We start from the raw sequence: 22,890 nt of genomic DNA, 5'->3' as shown, positions 1-22,890 counted from the left end.
CACGCAACCGACAACGTATGTGTCCGCAGCACTCGTACGCCCCATCAGAAAACACATATGGCTGTGAAGCACGCAGCTCAAAGACGAACAGCTCTGCCCTTGCACACAGCCGCAGTCGCTTCAAGGCTGGCAGGCCTTCAAAAGTGCATTCATCATCACATTCAGGATCGTCAAAGCTGGACAGGCTATCCAGCGGCGGCTCGGGGCCGTCGAATTCGACGTCAAAGCGGAAGAACTCACCCGAACGACCAACCTTTTTGTGTGCGACGAGTCGTTGCCAGGCTTTCTCGTCACTTCGAAGGGCCCGAAAGGCCCGCGCTAGGCGGAAGGGGAAGTAGCCCTGCCATCCCCCGATGGGGTTTTCCCCCCGAGAGAAGCCTGTACCCACTGAGACCAGGAGGCTTGGGTCGGGGGCTTCGGAGAAAAGCGAAGCAACCTCTTGCAAAGCGATCGAGGAGGGGTTGTTAGCCACCAAGCCGCCGTCTTGGAACGTGCCGAGGCCGTTGATTGACCAAGGCGTGAAATAACTGCGCGGCCCCGTTAGCAACGATCGGCTGTGTAGCAGTCGACGGTGTTGCTGCAATGAGATGGCCAGTACTGACTACGGAGCGGCGGTTGCACACCGGATGCTGCAGGTCAGATCAGCCACGACACGGGCAAGATGCAGGCGTGACGTATGGACGCCGAGAAAGCACGCACATCTCCCACAAAGATACCTGCCCGCCGCTGTCGGTCGTCGTCAATACCTCATACTCTGTGAATCCCATCAGCATCGGGTTGCCGTATTGGGTCGCGTTATCAAATCGCATCATCGGACCGCTTCATCGGAAAAAGGGAAAACTACCGTGATCTCCGCCCCGTTGGCCTACTCCGTTGTAGTTGGTGAAGATGCAGGCGCTTGCATCTTGCACGGTGGCGACCGTCATCCCGACCATGGCACCCATCGTGTCGGCGGCCGAGTAGTCGACGAGGCTTCTTTCCGAGCCAAACATGTCTCGCAATGCCCGCTCGATGTGTTGCGACGGATACCTGCTATCGAAAAGAAGCAACGCCGCGGCACGAACAACTGTGGCAAAAAAGGGAACCTGCATCATCAGTCGTATGAGAGAACCTATGATGGCGATGGAAGGGACCCCGCGGGGCGTGAATGCCTGGTTTGATAGGGACTCGAAGCGGGCAATGCACTCATCCACCGTCCAGCCGTTGATGCAGAGAGCACCGGCGCTGATTGCGCCTGCCACGACGTGTCAGCTAAGAAGCAACTCACACCTGCAACAGCAACGTTCCGCAACAAACCTGAGCTGGTCTCGAAGACAACGTCAAAGTTTTCCTGCACAGGGTGGTCCGGCAGGCCAATGTCGTCTTCGAGCTGCTTCAACAGCTTGAGGGGGTATTTTCCCCTCGTCCCGCCGCCGTCAATACACAACACACGGACCGATGCGGTGTCCGGCTTCACTCTTAGCTTCATGCCAACATTTCGTCCGCAAAGAAGACATTCGTCGACATCGACCAGCCACGGATCGACCACGCTCGTGACACCAAAGACCTTGACACAATTCATGCACTGGCCGTGGCCACACTCGGGGAAGAACTGCGGGCGACGCCGGAGACAATGAAAACATGTGCTGTCAGACCGAAGCCGTCCCCAGTCCTCCGCGAAGGCGGCGACAAGCTGTCGATGGAGTGACGCCGCGGACTGGCTCATCGTCAGCTGCCGGAACATACGGACCATCTGGGCCTCGATCATCTTGGAGAATTGAGACGGCAAGACGAAGTCGGTGGGCCCTTCGTGCGCCAGGACGGCGGCGCCACACACGTTGTAGCACACATCTTGGTAGAACATCTGGAAGACATCTCGCGGGTCGAAGACTGCGGATGGTATGGTCAGTAACAGTCAGATCGACCAAAGCCCGCGGACGTACGGTGCATGCCCGGGGGATAGTGGTCCAGCAGGAAGCTGGAGGCGATGACAGGCACGGCGAATCGTTTCAACGCGTCGACGGAGTCGCAATGTGTGAGAAACCGCGCGAGGTGTGCTTGTAGATCTGCCGCTACCGGGTTGTCCAGCCGAGAGACGGCGAGGAAGCTGAGGGGCGGAGCGTCGGCATCACCGAGTTGCTCCGTGGCGTGGCGTAGAAGACCGGCGAGATGGGTGGCCGAGAAAAGGCAGCTGGCGAGGACGCGCTCGACTCTTTTCGTCTCGGTCATGTAGGAAAGCTCATTGCTCAGCATGTCCCAACGCAAGGAATGGAGATGGCGTCGCAAAGACTTGGGAGACGTGTCGGCCAGGCTGATGACGCGAACGCCGTGGAACCGTTCGGACACATGGACGTTTGTCCTCTTGCAGACGGCCTGTAATAACTGGCTGCGTGCAGAGTTATCCAGTGATATCCTATTCCGACACCTTCATACCATTGGAGGTTCGTTACTTCAAAGAGCCGATTACTCGATGGTGAATATTCTCAGCCACGCAACGAGGCCCGCGTGCTCGTCCGCGGGATCCATGTCCCGCCCATTCTACGGCTTTTCAGGCTGATGTCACAATTTTGGCGCTGCTGCTGTCCCGGGTCAGCCATGTAGTGAGTTGGGGTTCGGTTAGAAAACCGAACGGTGAGCATTGTGGCCCGCTGACTCATAATCAGGCACTGCCGTTCCGTCACAGCTGCAGCAAAATGCCAGGAGCCGGTTCTGGCTCTTCATGGCGCCATTCTCAAGCCTGCAGTAAAGATCTTGCTTATCCCGACATAAGCCCTTTCCGGAGAGTCTGTATCTGGCTCTGTTCAATGTATTGGAAAGTCGAGGTCCAGAAGCTGGCATTCGTCGCCGTTGGAACTACGCGCTTCCAGCCGATTCTGGCTGTTGGGGTAAGGCCTTCCTAGCTACGCGACAAGGGTCTTGCTTGCTCCCCGCTTCTCCCTGTCCCGCCTGCAAGATCGTCTTTGGCTCTTGCCAGGAGCTAAGCCTGGCTGGACTCTGTCTCTCCTGCCACACGCCATGGACCTTGCCTGCTGTCAGCAAAATCCAGCTCTTGCTCTTGTTCAGAGCTACTTCTTCTTTCCACCACGTACCCTGTCTGCAGGATCCATTACCGGTTCATCCTGCAGTTTCCAAGGCTGGGAGCCCTGAAATCAACTTTTGACGCCAGAGCAGTTACACGCTACTCAGAGCCTCTTCTGGCTTTTGGGAGTAAGCACCCCCAGCCCGCAACAGGAAGCTTGCAGGCACCAGCACATCACCCGTCCGCAAAACCTGTACCAGGCTCCTTCTATGAGCCGGTTTCGACTCTCGGCGTAGGGATTCTCAAGCCTAGAAGAAGGATTCTGCTCATCCCGACATGTGCCTTCTTCTTAACATCCATTTCTGGCTTCATCCACTGTGCTGGAGAGTCGAGATCCAGAAGTTGGCATTGAATGCCACTGCAACCACGTTGCTCGTGGCCGCTTCTGGCGACTGGGCAGGGCCCTCCCAGCCAGCATCTCGCTTACCTAATTTGATCCCCTGTCTTGAGCATCCGCATCTGGCTCTTACCAGAAGCCAGTTCTGGCCCTTTCTCCCAGCCACACACCAAGGACCTTATCGACCACTCCATTTCCCATATCGGAAAAGTTGGATTTGGCTCTTGTTAGGCGCTATTCATAATGTCCGTAAATCCATTTCCAGTTCCCTTCAACCGGCTGAGTTTGGAGCGAGAGTATCCCCAGCCACACGACAAGGATCTTGCATGCTGAGTCATGTCCCCTGTTCACAAGATCCAAATCTGGTTCTTTTGGAAGGCCATTTGTCACTCTTTGGTTCCGGCTTTGGGAGCTTTGGGAGACAACCTGCCCAGCCACGCGACTGGGCTCTTGCCCTGTTGTGTAGAAATGGATGCCGAGACCTATAGATCCAGTTCTAACATCGCCGCAACGATGAGGCAGGTGCCAGTTCTGGCCTTTGGTGGAGGATGCCCCCGGCCACGTCCCCAGCCACGCAATAAGGGTCTTCCTTGTCCCACTACCTCCCTTGTCCACACGCTCCATATCTGACTCTTGTCAGGAGCTGGTTCTGGCTGGTCTTCCCAGCCACGCAACAAGGAGCTTTCTTCCTCTACTACTTACGGTGACTGTAAGATCCATATCTGGCTCCCCATTGCTATGTTGAAAAGTGCGGAACATGCTAAAAGCCTGTTGGGCTCCCAAGATACCAAAATGAGTCATCCAAGCTACACAGCGAGCACCTTGTTGTGCCGTGTATGGACCCCGCAAAGATCTATTTCCGGCTCCTATTGACATAGCGGAAAGCCATGGCCTGGAATCCCAGTTGTAGCGCACCTGCCGGTTCTTGCTTTTGGTCGAGAGTCTTCCCAGCCATGTAACAAGGAGCTTTCTTGCTCTACCACGTGTTCTATCTGCACAATCCATATCCAGCTCCTGCAGGAGCAGGTTCTGACCTTTCATAGAAGGTGTTCTCGACCATCCGACTTTCGACGCCGCTGCAATTCTATCTCGAGAGCCTTTCTTTTTTCTAGGAGTCACTATCCCAGCCACACAGCAAGCACGTTAAGTCGCCGTGTATCCTGTCCGCTGGATCCTATTCCGACTCCTAGCCTTCGTCACTCTAGGTCGAGCTCCGAAAATCCACTTTCACTGCGATTGTGCACATGGCGAGTATGTAGCACAATGAAGCGAGAGAGTCGCCTTTTTCGCTCCCCATTCCTCCGGTTGTGGCGGTGTCCGCTCGCTTCCGCCATGAGCAGAGTCATAGCGCTTGGCGACAGCACTAGCGAGCAGACAAACCTTATCGCTGTACTTGGAAACACCCATTTCCGGCTCTATTCGCCAGCTGGAGCATCATCAATCTTCACAACCAGAGGTGTACGGAGTGGCTTCTTTCGGCAGTGACACCATGTGGAGCAGGTTCACACACTTGGCGCGTCTGTTTGTAGGGGAAGCGATGTGTGCTCAGAACTGAGTGGCCCTCAAACATGCCGCAATGATCATGGGGTCACGGTCAAACTGCCCAGAAGCATCATGAGCTCAAAGCTTCACTCAGTATTCTCCCCTTTGCGGCTCGTCCCAGCGAATGAGAGTTCACCTCAGCCGAGGCTTCCACAGAACCATGTAGCTACCTTCCTCCTCTCTGACACTGACGAAGAAAGCGGTAGCGTCAAGCAGGAGAAGTCGTCAGCACGAGGGCCTCGTCTGCAGGAAACGAGCTCCACGAACAGCCTAGGGCCTCAACATTTGACGACTGAAATCAAGGCCGCCTGCTCGGTAGCCGCAGCGGTTAGACCCGATGTCACAGCCAAGAAGAGTGGCGCGAAACCATCATTCAGAGTGGCCCACGTTTATGGGAAAGCCTCCACAAAGCGGACGCTACACCTGAGGACAACCAACAGCGACGGCGAAATAATCACACATTGTTTTGATTGGAATACGAGTGACCCCATCACGTCGTCTGCCAAGGACGGTATCCCCAGACCAGACTCCCCTACCATATAAGAGCGTTCTTGGTTTCTATCACGACGCCTTCCTATTATCAAATTCACGTGTTCATGTACTCTAGTAACAAGCGATGCAAAAGTGAGCACTTGGCCGACAGTTTGTGCGGCGAATCTGTACAAGAAGACGTAGACGTTTTCGCAAAAAACCCATGTTCGCCGACAGGTGGACTTTGACAGTAGACAATGGAAATGCCGGGGATGACTGTGTTGAAAAAGAAAAATGCCTGCTTTGGGCAACCTCGCATCCATGAGACGGCTTTCTGTCTGGCTCCTCAAATGCATGTCGTCTCATCCAGCAGGCTCGTGATGTACATAGTACACATACATCTAGAGTACCTTTCCTCTGACCGTAGGTTGTTGACACATCCTTGCCCCTTCTTGCCAGCAATTGTACAACAAGCCGATTGCTGCTTTCAAAAACACCAAGGTATCGTGAACCACGCAACAAGCAGCAGTTTGCATGTCCCATGTGACTTCCAACACCAAAATTGTCCACAAACAGCTGCAACAACCTCTCGAAGTAGACAATCAGAAACCAGATTTGGATGTGGCTCCACTTCTATCTTATGCGTCATAAATGTTCACAGTACGGCTTACCTACTCTAAAACCAATGTAGGGGAAAGAGAACGGCAAAAAGCTTAAAATCAAATTCGGTTGTCAAACGCCAACCCTCACACACAACACAGCATACTATGTACCTTGTCTACTTGTGTGCATAAGGCTCCACACAACGTTTGATCAACTCAACATGACTCTTCAACAGCATCCACCGAAGAAAAGAGATAGAACCAACGAGAATTGCGACAAAGCGATCAAAAACATCATGTGGCGTTGTGAGCAGATAAGACGGCGGTACGGGGCCGACTTGTACATCCAAGTCCGCTACAAGCACAGATACTATGAGTACACGTCCTCAAATGAGCAAAATTTCCCCAGATCTAGGGATGAACTGGTATGTCGAATCACATAGTAACACCTCAGAGCTAAATTACCGAAGGAGGCCACATATCCCCTTCCAGCGAGGAGGTCGCCAGTGGATTATGGGGAAAGAAGAACTCGCAGTGAGCTTGGAGGCAGCGTTGCTGTTAAAGCAATCAATCAAATTTAGTCTCAATGTTGATTGGCTAGCGGAAGGACAGCCTCAAGTTTCATTGGTTAAGTTGATTGATTGATTTGTTTCACCGGCAACGCTGCAAGTTGGAGGTCAATGTTGCGTGGTTAACGTTTGAGTGCAACATTGCAACTAAATCTTACTTGCAATTGACGTTGGTCCCGCCTGTAGAGTAGTCGCCCTAAGTGATGGCCTTCATAGTGTTTCACTCTCCTCATTTCCTTCCATGCTTGCCTTCTTTTCTTTCCCTGACCTCTAATCAGCATCATATTTGGCATCAACTAATTTCTCTTTTCTCTGAAGAATTACATAATTCACGGAGAATGATTGCGCGCAGGTTGCATGGAAGAACGAAACTAAAAGAATGGATCATTGAAACTAGAAGCCTAAAAGCCTAGCAGATAAGAATACGTAGGGTTATCTGTTACGGAGCATGAAATGGCTAGGTCTTGCAGCTATACTCTCTTGGGAAAACCGAAACGCGTGCCAAACTAAGCAGACCAACAAGACAATGGGTGTCGTGATGTCTCGCAAGCGGATGCTGAAGGTGTGAGTAAGAAGATTCATCACGGAAGAGAGCGAACATTAACGGGCGGGGGACACCAACATTTTGCAACTCATTGAATGAAGATGCCCACTCGATTGCGATTAAGAATGTAAAACCGGCTGAATCGGGAGGCCAGCGGTCGAGGTCGTCGACACCTGGCGACTCCTTGCAATACTTCTGCATGAGAAGCTGAACCACGGGGCTGAGAGCCTTGACACGCTGTTGTTTGTGGCTTTCAAAAGGCCGACAAAGCTGTTGATTTGCTACTTGATTACTGACGTTAGACTCCAAAATATCAATCTTTGACTGCTGCAGCCGCCAGAAGTCTACTTGCCGATTTTCACCAATCCCGCATCAGTCACCAATATTTCCTTACTTCCCAGCGAGGGGTGCTCAAAACCGTGGGCTTCTAGAAAGCTGAGACCGCTCACGACATAGCAAATAGCATCTGTCATCAATGGTCCTTTGACGCTATGCTCCTCGGAGCTTACCTGCCCAACAATCGTACCCAGCTGGGCTTCATCAGGATATATGGGGCATTTAGCCAACTGATGCAGGCTGATTGTCGTGCACTCAAGTACTACGTATAAGTAAGTTTTCGTCATATACGCATATATGAACTGGACAATGTTCTGGTGACGGAGCCTTCTGAGCTTCGATAGAGCGTCTTCTGATTCCGACACGGCCAGTCTTCTGATATGGACTAGCGTTCGTTGTCTCACCGCTACCGTCACGCTACCCCCGAGATCGTGTAATTCGAATTCTGCTCTGTAATGCTTCCAGGGCGAGTTCCATTCGATGTCTGGCGTGCGGACCGAAAAGTGCTTATGTCCCGATCGAACGACGGTCCGCGTCATATCCAGGTTTGTGACGTGGTCTTGTTTCTTCTTCGGCTTTAATTGTACATGCGATTCATCGTTCGTTGCTGCCTTATTAGCTTTAGGGCGTGCCTTGTGACTCGTTGCAATTGTATCTGCAAGACTATTTTGCGCCGGAAAGACATCGATTTGGGTCTTTTGGTTGGGTTCCATGATAATTATCGGCATGTGTGCTCCTGCTTATGGATTCCACGGCCATTCAAATGTGTATATTTATAAGCAGACTCGCTGGAAGCAGAACCTAGCGATTGCGAATGGCGTACAGGTAGAACACCGGCTCCGAAACGGGCGACAGTGGAGGGGCATCTCTGTCACGCGGTCAGCTACCCAACTCAACATCTCAAACCGAGTCGGTAACTGTGATTCTGCAACGGCTTCTGCGCAGATAGATGACCGGATACGTACATACAGTTATGAGCATATGTTGCTCCCTCGGTGCACAGGTTATCATTGTTTGGCAATTCAGAAGCTGCTGTGATGTCTGCCTCCAATGTCCATTAATAGCTTTGGTTGCTTGGACTCACGGTAGGGCGAGCAACGGGAATATACTCGAGTATGTACCTGCTACACACAAAATTGGCACTAGAGGGCGGCCAACATCGTTCGAAATCCATCAACATGCGGAGCACAGTTAGCACGCTGCCAGATGATTTTCAGAATGTTTGTCCAGGATGAGTGTCCAATGAACGTGCTCGAGACATATGACGAAACATAAGTGCTTGGGTTTACTACCGTTGGGCCAGCGGGCCAAAAGGCAAAATGTTCGGTCGGCAGACCGAACCCCAAGCTACTACCTAAGCGAATCGTGACAAGACACCTGGTCATGACTGGGACACTTGGCGCAGTAAATCCGCTCTCTGTAGTCAAGGGTCTGTTTTCTGGCTCACATAAAGTGCCAGCATCAGGCTTCATCCTGTATGTAAAACCATCCGCACACATCAGCTTTCTCCAGACTGTCTATCATTTATAAGAAGAGCAGGAGGACCGGATTATAGACACATCGCAGCAGGTCATACAATTTATTCGATGGTCAACAAAAAGCAGCAAACTGAGAGCGACCTCGCGGACCGCAATGCTTTTTGGGAAGTACTTCGAAGCAAGGAGTGCAATGATGCCCGACTCACGCATCGACTAGAGTCCTCTTTGTCCGACCATAAGCGGAGATGTGTTAGACAGATTGCAAAACACCAAGTCTTCTACCGTGCCTTTGTGAATCTATCTGGGATTCCGGGCATTCGAGCAGGTCTAGTTATCGGCAACCTTCACAGGCTTATCACTCTCAAATGTGACGAGGTTAGCTTCTTGTCCTGGACTCAAGCTTTACATAAATTAATCGTGTCTAGGAAGTCGTGAATTATCTCCAACACATTTACGACACATGGTTACGTCTTGCCGGGGGTGTCGTGTCCAATCTAGGAAAGATTGATTCGTTTACTGTCCAATCTCTAGAGCACCGGTGCCCCAGGTTCTCAGCACAGGATGAAAGAGCGCTCCAGAACATTGTTTTGGACGGCCTTGCCTTTAGGTGCTTCAATCGATCGGAACGACTTGCCATCTGGGAAACCCTTTGCTCCTTCGACTTTACCATTCCATCGCTGTCTACATTTTGCAGCGATTTCAAGTACCTAGAGCTGTGTGCAAAACCGATGAAGCGCTTGATTTCCATACCATATGAGGGTCATACTGTACAGACCGCGTTTTCAATGGCTTTCCAACAACCGGCAAAAGAACAAACCCAATACCCAATCGAGAACTCCGACATGAACTTTTCCTACCGGCCTCTTGAATCGAGAGCCTGTTTCCAGCTTGGATTGCGGCAATTGTGGCTTTTTGCGATGAGAACTTTCCGAAATCTGGAGAGTAACCCAACTTTTCTTCCCAAGTTCGCGAGTCTGGCATCAACTTTGGGATTTGACACGAGCAAGATCCGTTCTCTAAAGTCTATGTCTCCAGATTTGGAGATAGCACGGCAGGCATTGTTGTTGGCTCGGCCACCACAAGACTACGATTACGACGTTGTTGACTTGCAACCCGTAGTTAAAAAGATTGCCAGCGAATTTCCTGATTTACATCGCGTCGGTTCCGCTCAAAAATCATTTGAGTTTTTCACCGACGATTACAATCTGGGACAGAACTTCCGGCCATGGTTGAATCAGATGTCGTATGCGGACGCCACTGCATGGCTGTTTATCGACGTCATCGATAAGCTACCGGACACGAGGGGCGAAAGAATTACCGACCTGTTTATTCTCAGGTCTATATATTTAGGTGGTGGAATGAGGGCGAACAAAAGCCTGGTTCAAGCACGGAAACCCTTTCGAGAGGTATCCGATCTCCTGGCTCATGACTCGAGACCTAGCTAGCCTCTCTGTTGGCGGTGATTTTGCCGCGAAGGGATAACTGCGAAAACCAGCTCGGGATCTCGACGACTGCTCGGCCTCTGCCTCAGAGAGCCCATGTTTGATTTGAACACGGCCCTTTTCATTCGGTACCGGATTTTAGCCATATTGACATCCACTTTCGATGGCCCGTTGAACCAACAACATCACACCATCCGTCTGTTGGTCCAGCTCGATGGCCATGTTGCCGAAAGGCTGCGATTCCAACAAGTATGACCCAACCGCATTTGACGGCTCAAAGTGGATCGGAAATATTAACCAGGGCCTTGTGCCTGTAGGCTTGGATATCTTGACAGGGTGCACGGGCTGGCGGGGAACTGCACAGGCACCAACTCCGAGGTTTGACCGTTTGTAAGTCTGTTGTCTAACCCATCGGCCCCCAGTCAGCCATATGCGGACGTCGTTGCCGGCTGAGTGTGATTTGCGGACTGAGCAAATGGTAAGATGCACCTGCACCATTTAGTTCCAACAGCGACGGACGTCTACATAGCCGGAACATCGTTTCCTTTCTAAGAAAAAGATAGAACAAACCCGACCAGCATTGTTCCAGCCGGCTGGTATCAAATGCAATTGGCACGCTTGAGATTTGCTTCTGCTTCCTGAATCATGGCACGATGTCGTGCCGCCTAAGTCTCGTGCCGTATAAAAGAGTACAAGCATCGTCCTGGTCGCGTGAAAAATGACAAGACCGTGCATGCCAACTTTATCGTTTTTAGCGGCTGACTATGATTCATCCTTTTTTTGACACTGTCGATCTGTCTTCAAGTTCAAGAGTGACATCATGCATCAATCTCAGCAACGTTCTCAACGGCCTGGCAAATTACAGCGCCGGTCCCAAATATCCACAAATCAGGCCCGGCATCGTGAAACCATTCTTACAACACGACTGGTCCAAGCCCTCCAACGGAACAAAGGCCTTTCCCCCGAGAGCATCGACTGGCCGAAGAGTATCATCCAAAAACCACTGATGTCCTCAACAACAGAACGTCTGCACGATTCCAATGGCCCACAAGACCAAGACCCCCGCGGATATCAGGATGTTGAGTAAGCGTCCTTGTTAGGCACTCCTTTCTCACTGAACGCCGCAGAAAGCTGACTATTCCAGATCCGTGTCAATGTCTTCGGCGTTCCAAAAGCCTCCCAGCGTTTGGTTTTGCCACATGATTGCTGTCGAACGTGCTGTTGCCGAGATAGAAGAGGCGAACGAGAAGCATTTCAAAGCCACTACATTTCTGTACGTTGAGCAATTACATCGCCAGAATGACGCGGCCTGACATCTTGCGCAGACTTGACCAGTTGGAATCCAAGTTGACCATACTTGCTGTTGCCGTCGAAGACACGGCGACCCTGACGCCAATTTGCGGGGCTCATCATTGGCCCAATCAAAATTGAGTCTGCCCTTCCATTGGCCAATCAAAATTTGACTGATTGCTTTGGGATGAGCCCTGCCAATTTGGGATGGAATGACTGAATGGGACCAACAGGCGCGACAGAAGCAAAGCATGCATCTAACCAGTGCTTCGTTTGTTGTTGTTCAAGCTGGGACGCGGTATTGCGTGTACGAGATAGTTTTGTTGGGGAATTCCTAATGCCAAAATATTACGACAGTAACCCGTGGAACAAGGAAACATCGCTTCGCATGGCGATTTGTGAGGCCGAGACTCCGTGGAAACAAACAAGCAGGGCGCATGCCGACTTCCAACCGTTTTCTTTCAGTCCTCCCTTTGCCAAGCCGACCATCGCTGGTCTTGTTTCTGAGCGTGCTTGGCCATTCTCCGCTCGTATGTAATTGAGTGCCCCTGCATTTTGGCATCCAGTCATCCGCAAGGGTTGGCCGTGAGCCTGAAACTTGTGGGTACTAAGGTTTACGCCGTTACCATACTGTCGGGTCGAAGCAGGGGCGTGCGTAAGTGCCCTTCCTGCCTCTAATGCCGAAAGAGAAAACTCGGCGGCAAGCGGGGTGAGTCGCATAGGTAATTGGGGTCTCAAGGGGTCTCGGAGGGTCTGAAAGGGTCTAACGTACATGGCAGTCAGAACAAAGGCGGGAACCAGCCGGGCCTTTCAAGTCCAGATGGAAGAAGGCTCGCTTGCATAACGGCGGGTGGCTCGAGCCGAGCGGTCGCAAGCGAAGGTCAACGGCTTTTGACCGAGGACGCAAGCCTTGCAGAGCTGGAAATCGATAGAACCACTTTTCATAGATGACGCACGAAGCCATCGAGTCAGTCAGTACAGTACTTTCTAGGGTTTGTCTTATCCCGAAATGGCAGGTGACAACAAGACACACAGGGTCCTGCATACGTCAAGAGTCACGGGGTCACCCCCAACAAGCAAGGCTGTTTTGACAGCATGCCAAATGGGCTGGTCTCTGAATATCGGCATCCTTGCCAGAAAGTCCGGAACCCTTTGCGCCGATCAACGACAAGGGGACCAGGCCGATCCATGCTATTTCCGGGACCAAATTCAGGTTCCGCGGTATGACAGACCCACAAGAGCTTCGATAGCTCCGGACGAGCCTGCTTGCACAGGAATATCTTCCCTTGCGTTCTGACGCCGGCTGTTTTGAAAAAAATACAGGTACAAGGGTGAATCAATCGACCTTGTCTAAGAGACCAGTCGCGTCTCGGCTCTTCCCAAACCCCTCGACTGAAAGGTCTGTTGGTTTAACCCACAACACGACTTACCACCCAACAGTGACATGTATCAGAGTTGCGGTCGCTTGGAGCTTTACACGGTATGCAAATTACCCTCGTTGTGGTCCAAGGTTTCCCCTTTGGACCGGCGACACCTGGTCAAAATTCTTCACTGTCCGAGAATGAAATCTTTGGACGTCTACTCTCTACACTCCCATGCCTTTCTTGTCGTTGCTAAATAGTCTAACGTTAACCGTTGGAGTAGATGGAGAGAGAGTACGTCCGATGAACCTACCGCCTCCTGTTAGCCTATCGGACTACCAGGGGCTTTTTCCCCGAGCCCAAGTCAACCAAGTCAAAGCAGGCCATAAATGGGGGCCGGGAAAGGCTCCACTTGCTTGCATTGATTGGCTCTTGGCTTGATGAGCTTGCTTTGCTCGCTTTTTCAAGTTTTTCTCATCGCTAACGTCGGGCACCCACTTGTGGGCACCCCCCACATATGGGCACCCCAAAAATGAAGCCATCTCCGTTACCACCATCGACTTCAATTAATTACTGCCCTGTTCTAGATGCCACTACAATACAGCTTTCAGCTTCACTAGGTAAATCAGACTCGCTGAATTCACCTGTGATATCCTCTTTTTCGCCAGCTTCAATTTGTGCCTGCTGGATGTCCTTAATGTTGGCAAACTTAGTGTTTGGATCCATCTGAACTGCCCTCCTCTTTCTTGCTGCAGTATTAGCAACCTAGGCCTGCAGAAGCTCAAGCTTATGCTAGGCAGTTGCCAATTGATAGGCCTGCTCACTGAAGCCTTTTTTCACCTTCCTGAATAAAAGGCGTTGAGTATAGGCATTATTTTCCAGCTCTGTGAATAGCTTCAGTTGGCCAGTGACAGAATCCATGCATGCTTCTATGCGAGTCATGGACATAACCCATCCAGGATGGTCTGACTGTACTTAAACAGGCCAGCCTGTCATTTCCACCTGGCCCTAGCTCTGGAACAGTTATTAGGATAGCATTAGGCCCACAAGCCCGTGGTGATACCATCCACTCTTTAGTACGAATAAGACACTCTTTTCTGCTCACTCATATATGCATATTCCGCTGGCCACCCTGACTAACCGTCAGTTATGAGCCCAGTCGACTCTAGCAACTGTCGTCTTGATTGATTCCTTCAGCCAAGAGGCAAGGACCTGTCACTCAGACAGCATCAATCGATCAAGTGCATTGCAACTCTTGAGACTATTCAGTCTCCTTTGGCCAGCGCCAATCCTGCAGCCACACAGGCCAGGATCTTCAGCTTCAACGGAAGCAACAACTCTGCCTCTCTATAGGCAATCGATCCATCCTAACGATATCGATACAACCCCACAAGGCTACAATTGCCTCTTCCTCAACCATGGAGTCATCTAAGGTCACTCAGAAGCTGACTTCTGACGCTGACTGGACCAAATGGTACGGAAACCTCAAGCTGGTGGCTAGGATCCATGAGGTCTGGAACTATATAGATCCAGACCAACAAGTGGTGAACATCAGGCCCCGTCTTACTGAACCAAGCCCTGAAGCCGAGAACTTCGTCAACGAGCTTGCCTTGGCTAAGGCCAGACATGCCGATCGAATGGAAGACTACAAAAGGGCTAACAAAGGCATCATTGCCGCTCTTTCCTGGGTCACCTCCATAGTTGAGGCCCAGTACATCAACCACGTCAGTGGTAAAGAGAGTCTCAGAGAAATGATCATCGCTCTCAGGGACGAGCTTGCCCCGGATAACTACGCGAGGCAACAACTCATTCTTCGTCGCTATCAAGCTCACATGAGCTCAATCAAGCGATCCAAGCTGTCTGATTGGCTCAGCAACTACATTGACATCATGGATGAGGTCGTTGACGTTGGACTTCCAGCGCTTCTTGACCCAACCACCCAAGTTGCTGACTTCCTTAAGGCAGTAGAGCCACTCGCTCCCAGCTACTATACAACTGCTACCTTCTCCTTCAACCAAAACGGCATAAAGAAGCCTCCTAAGACAGGAGAGAAATGTGCTGGAATTCAACAAGCCAACTTCTTCCGTCAATGGGTCAGGTCCTTCCATCCTGACTGGCTCTTCAGAGACGCCAAAGCATCCAGCTTCGCCACTTGGCAAGGAGAAGATGAGAAGGGCAATCCAACAGAGTCACAAGGGAAAAGAAACGAGATACTGGTTCCCAAGTGTCCTGCTTGCCTTGGTTATATAAAACACTGGGTCATTGACTGTCCTCACTTCAACCCGGAGAAGAGGAAGGCTAGTTACGACCCAAACCATCCTCAGAACAAGAAGGCTATTGAACGGGGTCAGGCCTGGCTTAAGAAGAACCCAAGGGCGCAGGGGCGACTCAACAACGCTAAAGTCTCCTCGTCAGCCTCGTCAGACAAGCCGGCTACTCAATCTTCCTCTCCACCGTACAAGGAGAACGCAGGTCAAAGTTCTTCCTACTTCAACCAAGAGCAGTCAGACTCCGATAGGGACACCGAACACAGTTCTGATTCCTCGTCCTTCTATGCTGCCCCAAACAGCGCTCCAGCAATAAGTCTATATGCTGGTTTTCCACTCCGGAACAGTGTTATCGTCGACTCTGGGACTGGATTCCACATCTGCAACGATCGCTCTAGAATGAAGGATCTAGACTTCAGCCATTCAACAGAGTTCACTACTGGAGGAGGAAGAATGACAGCTATCGCTCGCGGGACTATGAAGATCCGCCCTAACCAAGGTGGTCTCAGGAAGAAAGGGTTTATCGTACGGGATGCCTGGTATTGCCCAGACTACCCTGTAACCCTCATTGGAGCTGAGCCCCTGAAGGAAAAAGGCCTGATCTTCACGGTTCGCCATCCAGGACTTGAGACCAGAACAGGAGAGGTCCTGTACCACACACCTTGGAAACATGGTCAATATCTCCTGGAGTACCACAATCATGACTCGACTATTGCTCAAGCTTCATCCTTCAACAACAATGACACCTCGACGTCAATCCCAACAAATCCAACCCCTGATAAACATGTTAGCTTCGTTCTTTCAGACGCCCAGCCTGCTGTAAAGCGAGGTCAACCTAATTCTAGGGATCCCCTTACGCCCTCCAATGCAGAGGCCATGATCTGGCACGAACGTCTCGGCCATCCAAGTGCGAAAGCTCTCGAGCATCTGCTCAAGAACAGCCGGGGAATCAAGATTCAGGGGGTGACGACCATCGAATGCGAGGCTTGCAGCACAGGCAAGGCGATTCGTAAAGTCTCAAGAAGGAGGCCTGACCACAATCCGACCGCCCCAGGAGATTACGTCTCCATAGACTTCTTCACACTGAGAAGGACCTATAATGGTGAGAAGATCGTTCTGCTCGTAAGGGACGAATGGAGTGGGTTTACATGGGTCCGGTTCCTCAATTCTCGTAAGGAGGGACTCCAGGCGATCATTCAGATGGCCACATTTCTTGAGCAACAATACCACTTCAAACTCTCGATCCTTCGCCTTGATTGGGAAACAGCTCTTCGAAATGCCTTCGACTTGTGGGCAGCAGATAACGGCAAGCTTATTGAGCGATCTGCAGCCTATACTGGGGCTCAAAATCCAGCAGAGAAGGCTGGTGAGATTCTCTTCAAGATCACCAGGGCCCTACGATATCAATCACGATTCCCAGAGGAATTAGCCCCTGAACTTGTGAGAGCTGCAAATTATCTCAGCAACAGAATGCCCCGCAAGAGGCACGCTTGGCAAACCCCAGAGGGATTGATCAATTCTTGGCTCAACTCTAGGCCCTGGACTACTCATCAGAGAGCTGAGCTCCCCCAACTTGCTCATCTACGACGATACGGCTGTAAGGCCTACCCTCTCACTGCAACATACCTTAGAGGGGAAGAGAAGGCGAACAAGACCGAGCCTAGAGCCCACGTTGGGTATCTCTGTGGTTATGACAGTACCAACATTTATCGCATCTGGGTCCCAGCAATCAACAAGGTCATGAGGACCAGAGATGTCACATTCGACGAAACGAAGCTATACGATCCCAGCCAGGAGGATACCAGTCTCCTTCATCGAACGGAGCTAGAGAGAGTCTTCTCTATTCTGGAGATTCCGATTCCTGATCCTCAGAGTGAAGATCTCCCCATGGATTCACGACTGTGGAATGACGAAGACCTCCAGCATCATTCAGCTGCTGCAGTTGGACCGAGGGATGCCAGGGAACAGTGCTTCGACCAACAGCGAGAGCCTCAACTGCCTACTCCTACTGGCTCTCCAGGAACACAACTTCAGGAGTCACACACTCCTTCAGTTGAGGGGGTGGAAGAGCATGTTTTAACCTATACAGACCCAGAAGAAGAGACAGTTACTCAGCAACTGTCACTACAAACAACTTCAGACTCAGATCAACCTTTCATTCAGGACCCTCCTACTCCTGAGTCAACAACCCATGAAGAGTCACCCACTCCGGATACTGCAATTCAGGATCGCTCGCCCTCCACCTCATCATCATCCTCAGCAACGACCGCTGAGTCAACAATCCACGTCGCTGATTCTTCGGATGCTCCACCTCCTACTATAGGTACAGGGAGACCAAGAGGACGACCAAGAGGAAGTCGCAATAACCCTATTTACAATCGGGAAACGCCAATTGGTCAAACCAATCACCAACCAGAGGCAGCTACAAGATCCTCTCGCCGACTTAAGGATAGATCTTCATCAATCAGATCTTCCTTCTTCCAGTTGACAGATTCAACCAAGGAAAAGGACAGATGGGACGACTTCGCTCATGATCTAGGTCAAATTCATCGCAGAGACCTCCCCTCACCTCCCCAGAAATACTCCGAAGCAAAAGAGCACAAGTTCTGGCCCAAGTGGCTGGCAGCAATGAACGTGGAATATCGAACAGTCTGGAAGAAGGGCACCTTCGAGCTTACCAGACTAGAAGACGTCAATCAGAAGATCCATCGAATTCTTCCTCTCAAGTGGGTATATACCTACAAATTCGACAAGCATGGATTTCTCAAGCGATTCAAAGCAAGGATCTGTGTCAGAGGAGATCTTCAGCCACTCAATGGGCTGGAAACCTACGCATCGACACTCGCTGGAAGATCGTTTCGCAGCGTCATGGCCCTTGTGGCACGTTTCAACCTAGAGACGATGCAGCTTGATGCTGTAAATGCCTTCACTAACGCTACCCTTGATGAACTGGTTTATGTCTGGTTCCCTCCGGGCTACAGCAGGCCGGGATCCTGCCTCATCCTTCGCAAGGCACTCTATGGTCTGAGGAGAAGCCCTCTTTTGTGGCAGAAGAGCCTCTCTGATACTCTCAAGAAACTTGGACTTGCTCCCCTTGATGAGGACGACTGTATCCTCATCGGTAAGGGAGTCCTAGTCTTCTTCTTTGTGGACGATATTGCTGTGATTTATCGTAAGAAAAACAAAAAGATGGCCGAGCAAGTCGTCAAGGGACTTCAAGAGATCTACGAGATGAAGATCATAGGAGAAATGAACATCTTCCTAGGCATACGAGTCATCAGAGACCGCAAGGCTGGCAAGCTTTGGCTAAGCCTTGACAACTACATTGCCAAGATCTGCGACGAATTCGCAGTGAACAAGAGGAAGAAGCCAGCTGGGACACCAATGGCTGTCGACAACCTAGCTCCTAACGATCAGGAAGCAACTCCAGCCGAAATCCACCACTATCAGCGACTTATTGGATCCCTCAACTATGCAGGAGTCGTTGGAAGACCAGACATCTCTAGAACTTCATCCAGACTCTCTGAATTCCTCACCAACCCATCAGCCAAGCACAAGAAGGCAGCCGACGCTTGCCTTGACTACCTCGATCATACTCGTTATCTCGCGATCGAATACAACTCTCAAGGACCAGGAACTCTCTTCTGTGCCTCAGATGCCTCCTTTGCTGACGACCTCGCAACTCGCAAGAGCACCCAAGGGTATATGATGATGATGTTTGGTGGCCCTATTGGCTGGAGGTCATCTAAGCAACGTCGCGTTGTTACCTCGAGTACTGAGGCTGAGCTGGTCGCCCTCACGCAAGCTGCAAAGGAATACAAGGCCACTATCCGACTAGTCGAACAACTTCAGCTTGATCTTGATGGTGACTACTCTCTCCAGTGCGACAACCAAGCAACCTTGAGACTCCTCACCACCGAGAGACCTCAAGTGACTAGCAAGCTTCGTCATATCAATATCAGCAATCTTTGGCTTCGTCAGGAAGTCAGGGGTGGTCTCATCAACTTCAACTGGATCAAAACCAATGAGATGGTCGCAGACGGACTCACCAAAGCACTGCCAGCTCAGAAGCACTGCCGATTTCTAGCCCAGCTAGGTATGGCAAACGTTGAGCAACAAGTCAAGGCTCTCAGAGAAGCCGAGATAGCTCAGGCAGCTTAGATGCTTGGGTAGGATGATCTGCAGACCAGATCAGCAGTGGTCACAACACCACACGACTTGATCAAGGGAAATCCCAATCTTGGGTCTTCAACACTACATTACCCTACCTTCTGTCGCTCTCGCTAATCGTCAGTTATCAAAAGCTCTGCTTTATCCAGAGACACAACTTCAATAGTTGCTTCTCTGAGGGGGTGTGACAGAATCCATGCATGCTTCTATGCGAGTCATGGACATAACCCATCCAGGATGGTCTGACTGTACTTAAACAGGCCAGCCTGTCATTTCCACCTGGCCCTAGCTCTGGAACAGTTATTAGGATAGCATTAGGCCCACAAGCCCGTGGTGATACCATCCACTCTTTAGTACGAATAAGACACTCTTTTCTGCTCACTCATATATGCATATTCCGCTGGCCACCCTGACTAACCGTCATACCGCAAGTCGGTCTGTCTCTGGCCGAACCCGATCGCTCTATTTAACATACCCTTCCTCGCGGCCGACTGAGCGGACTGCTTCAACCTTCTCATCCTACATTTGACGCGACCTGTCTCTCTAACAACATGTCAGCCTCTCCTAAGGAAGTTCACTCATCAAATCAGCCACGGCCTCTAGCCTGCGTGCTTTGCCAGCGCCGGAAGGTGAAGTGCGATCGGAAATATCCGTGTGCAAACTGCGTCAAGGTACGAAAACTCACCATGAGACTTGGCATGATGCCATCTATCCCTTCTTTCATCTGCTTTGCCTCTTCTCACTGAGACGGGCGCTGATGAGCGTCCCAACATCCCAACCAGCCTGTTCATATCCACGTCTCCGATATATGCTTGCGTTACTTTCAAATCTACATCGGATTATCGCTAATATGGCATTGGGATAGTCTAAAGAAAGATGCAGGCCCAGTATCCCAGCACCGGCGCGGAATCGAAGGCAACCCAATGCAGAGCTAAAAGCCAGACTCGCCCGATGTGAAAAGCTTTTGGCCAATTATGTGGCAGCCAGCAAGGAGCCTCTGGATTTTGACAATATAGACGCTCCGCGACAGTCCTCGAGCATCCCGCAATATCAGAACAACGAATTCAATTGGAAACCTGCCGGAAAACTCGTCGTGGAAGGTGGAGCTGTGCGGTTCATGGACAACTTCCTCTGGGCTACAGTTTACGAGGAGGTGCGTTTTCTAGAACCAAACAGACTTGGGGGCATCTTGCTGACAAAAGCCCTACAGTTGCGAGGCATGAGAGAGCTCGTTGAACAAGAAGACGAGGCAGTTGAAGCAGAGCCACACGATTGGGACCCCGGAGCATCGATGCCCGACTACAGCGAGTATCTGCTTGTTGGTGGAGATGCAGCATACGACGATCCCGGAGACCTATATCCACGTGCTGGTCAGATATTTCGCCTGTGGCAAACGTTCCTTGATCGGGTCAATTCCCTCACCAAGATTATCCACGTGCCAACGTTGCAACCGCTTGTGGTCGAGGCCGCCAGTAGCCGGGGAACATTACCACACAATGCCGAGGCCCTTCTCTTTGCGGTCTACAGCCTGTCTGTTATCACAATGACAGAGGAAGAATGCATGACTATGCTGGGCTCTACATGCAAGACTGCCTTCCGGCGGTTTTCCTCCGGCGTGAGGACCAGCCTGTTCCGAGCAGAATTCCTCAAGTCTCACGATCTCACGACCCTGCAAGCCCTGGTTCTGCATATTGTGAGGCTGAACCGCACTAAACCTCCGTTCAATTGTATTATCTGCTAACTTTATGGAAGATGTCAATCCAGGGTAGGTGCAATATCCATGGAGCTTGGATTCTCAATGGCATCTGTGTTCGTATTGCGCAGAAAATGGGCCTTCATAGAGACGGGGAGCTCCTTGGTCTTCCACACTTCGAAACCGAAATGCGGCGCCGAATTTGGTGGCAAATATTCATGCTGGACTCGAAATTCTCCATGATATCGGGCCTGAGCCAATCGCTGCTCCCTCGACCGAGCGACTGCAAACTGCCCAAGAATTTGAACGACGCGGATCTCCACACCGGTGCGACGGAGCCATATCAAGAACGCGAAGGCCCGACCGAAATGGTGATTCCACTATTGGTCTATCAGATTGGCTTCTGCCTCTATCAACAACAGGACCTCGAGTCCCTCATGCTCCACAGCGAACTGAGCACCCTGAGTTCCGGTAGAAGAACCAAAATGCAATCGGCTCATATTAATGGCTTTATCAATATTCTCGAGCATCGACTAAACAGCGTCATTGAGAAAAACTCCGACCCTTCTGCCGGCCCGGTACATGAGTTTGCGAGTCTCTTAAAGTCCCTTGTACTTCAGAAGGTTAAGGAGTCCACTTGTCCTCCGCAGGAACAGCCAGAATGGGGCACAGAGATTTTGACGCCGAAAGACAATCTCTTCAAGTGGTCTGTGATGACCACGGAACACAACATCAATGCGTACAGGTTGAACAAGCATCCTGGATTTCACTGGTTTCTGAAGCTACTCTTTCAATATGACGTTGTTGTCTTGATGGTGGGCCAGCTGAGCCAGCGCTTGACTGGAGCTTTGGTCGAAAGGGCGTGGCAACAAATCCCTGCCCTTTACGAATACCATCCTGAGTTCCTCGATTCTTCTCAAGGGTACAACATCGCTCTTGGGAACTTCATCTTGAGAGCTTGGAAAATCAGAGAGGATTACCTTACTTCTCAAAACGGGATTCAGCCAAACGAGCCGGGTTACATAGAGACACTTCGGAAGCATTTGGGTTCGCATTTGAGCAGGTCCAGGGCTGGCATGGAGCCGCCCCGGTCAATGGAGCCCCACTGCCATCACTCAACGACCGAAACACAAGATGGGTACCCTCCCATTGATCAGTTGTTCTCGAGATATCTAGGTGCGAGTGTTTCTTGGGATCCTTTGGCTATGGCAGACCCTGAACCCATCAACAGACAGTTGTCTACATTTGATGGATTGGACATGGGGACTCCCACAGGCTGGTGACCTCGGCACGTGGCATGTTTCACCACCATTTCAGTTCTCGAAAGGCCTCACTTGCCAGGAGAGCATGTTCACTAGGTTCTTCCCTGATGAATCCTTAGCCAAGTTCCCGAATTGGTCTGCCGCGTTTCCCTTGCAAAGCCTTAGTTTGACCATTACTTGGACCCTATTCTTATCCTCCTTGTGGTTGCGCAAAACAACAGGACATTCCTCTCACTTCCCTCTCGCCTAATTTTTCTTGGCATCCGCTGTTAGTGAATCAGGTGATGAACCACTAGAATCCTTAACAGCCGAAAACTCTTCACTTCTCTGCTCCGGAGCCCTTCCGCGATGGCCTCACAGCCTCCGGCGGGCATCGGACCGCTGCCGGCCTCACCGGCCGGCCCCGATCGGGGCCCTGGGCCACCTCCAGAGCCAACCTCTCCATCAAGGGCTAAACGCCGCCGCAAT

The 22,890-nt window shown here is 51.2% G+C and overlaps 5 protein-coding genes across 5 annotated transcripts; 4 read left to right on the top strand and 1 right to left on the bottom strand.

The window, feature by feature from the left end:
• Window positions 1–6,231: 6,231 nt before the first annotated feature.
• CDEST_15559 (uncharacterized protein) lies at window positions 6,232–6,453 on the top strand (the record flags this gene model as incomplete). The annotated part of the gene is made up of 1 exon (XM_062931714.1): window positions 6,232–6,453. One exon carries the CDS (start codon window positions 6,232–6,234, stop codon window positions 6,451–6,453), a length of 222 nt encoding a protein of 73 aa, XP_062787765.1.
• Window positions 6,454–7,036: 583 nt separating this feature from the next.
• On the bottom strand, window positions 7,037–8,172 carry CDEST_15558 (Putative protein kinase-like domain superfamily; the record flags this gene model as incomplete). Its single annotated transcript, XM_062931713.1, has 2 exons — window positions 7,037–7,467; window positions 7,518–8,172. 2 exons carry the CDS (start codon window positions 8,170–8,172, stop codon window positions 7,037–7,039), a joined length of 1,086 nt encoding a protein of 361 aa, XP_062787764.1.
• Window positions 8,173–9,045: 873 nt separating this feature from the next.
• Window positions 9,046–10,382, top strand: CDEST_15557 (uncharacterized protein; the record flags this gene model as incomplete). Its single annotated transcript, XM_062931712.1, has 2 exons — window positions 9,046–9,312; window positions 9,363–10,382. The coding sequence occupies 2 exons, from the start codon at window positions 9,046–9,048 to the stop codon at window positions 10,380–10,382; spliced, it is 1,287 nt and encodes a 428-aa protein (XP_062787763.1).
• A 732-nt stretch (window positions 10,383–11,114) lies between these two features.
• Window positions 11,115–12,613, top strand: CDEST_15556 (uncharacterized protein). Its single transcript, XM_062931711.1, has 3 exons — window positions 11,115–11,462; window positions 11,524–11,652; window positions 11,705–12,613. The coding sequence occupies exons 1-3, from the start codon at window positions 11,200–11,202 to the stop codon at window positions 11,808–11,810; spliced, it is 498 nt and encodes a 165-aa protein (XP_062787762.1). The 5' UTR covers window positions 11,115–11,199; the 3' UTR covers window positions 11,811–12,613.
• A 7,266-nt stretch (window positions 12,614–19,879) lies between these two features.
• Window positions 19,880–22,653, top strand: CDEST_15555 (uncharacterized protein). Its single transcript, XM_062931710.1, has 4 exons — window positions 19,880–20,138; window positions 20,333–20,620; window positions 20,678–21,160; window positions 21,220–22,653. The coding sequence occupies exons 1-4, from the start codon at window positions 20,019–20,021 to the stop codon at window positions 22,441–22,443; spliced, it is 2,115 nt and encodes a 704-aa protein (XP_062787761.1). The 5' UTR covers window positions 19,880–20,018; the 3' UTR covers window positions 22,444–22,653.
• The last annotated feature ends 237 nt before the right edge of the window (window positions 22,654–22,890 follow it).

The sequence above is a fragment of the Colletotrichum destructivum genome, chromosome 12, assembly GCF_034447905.1.
Source record: "Colletotrichum destructivum chromosome 12, complete sequence".
NCBI lineage: Eukaryota > Fungi > Ascomycota > Sordariomycetes > Glomerellales > Glomerellaceae > Colletotrichum > Colletotrichum destructivum.
The sequence above is the reverse complement of the archived record's forward strand: the minus strand, read 5'-3'. Positions and strand labels throughout refer to the sequence as shown.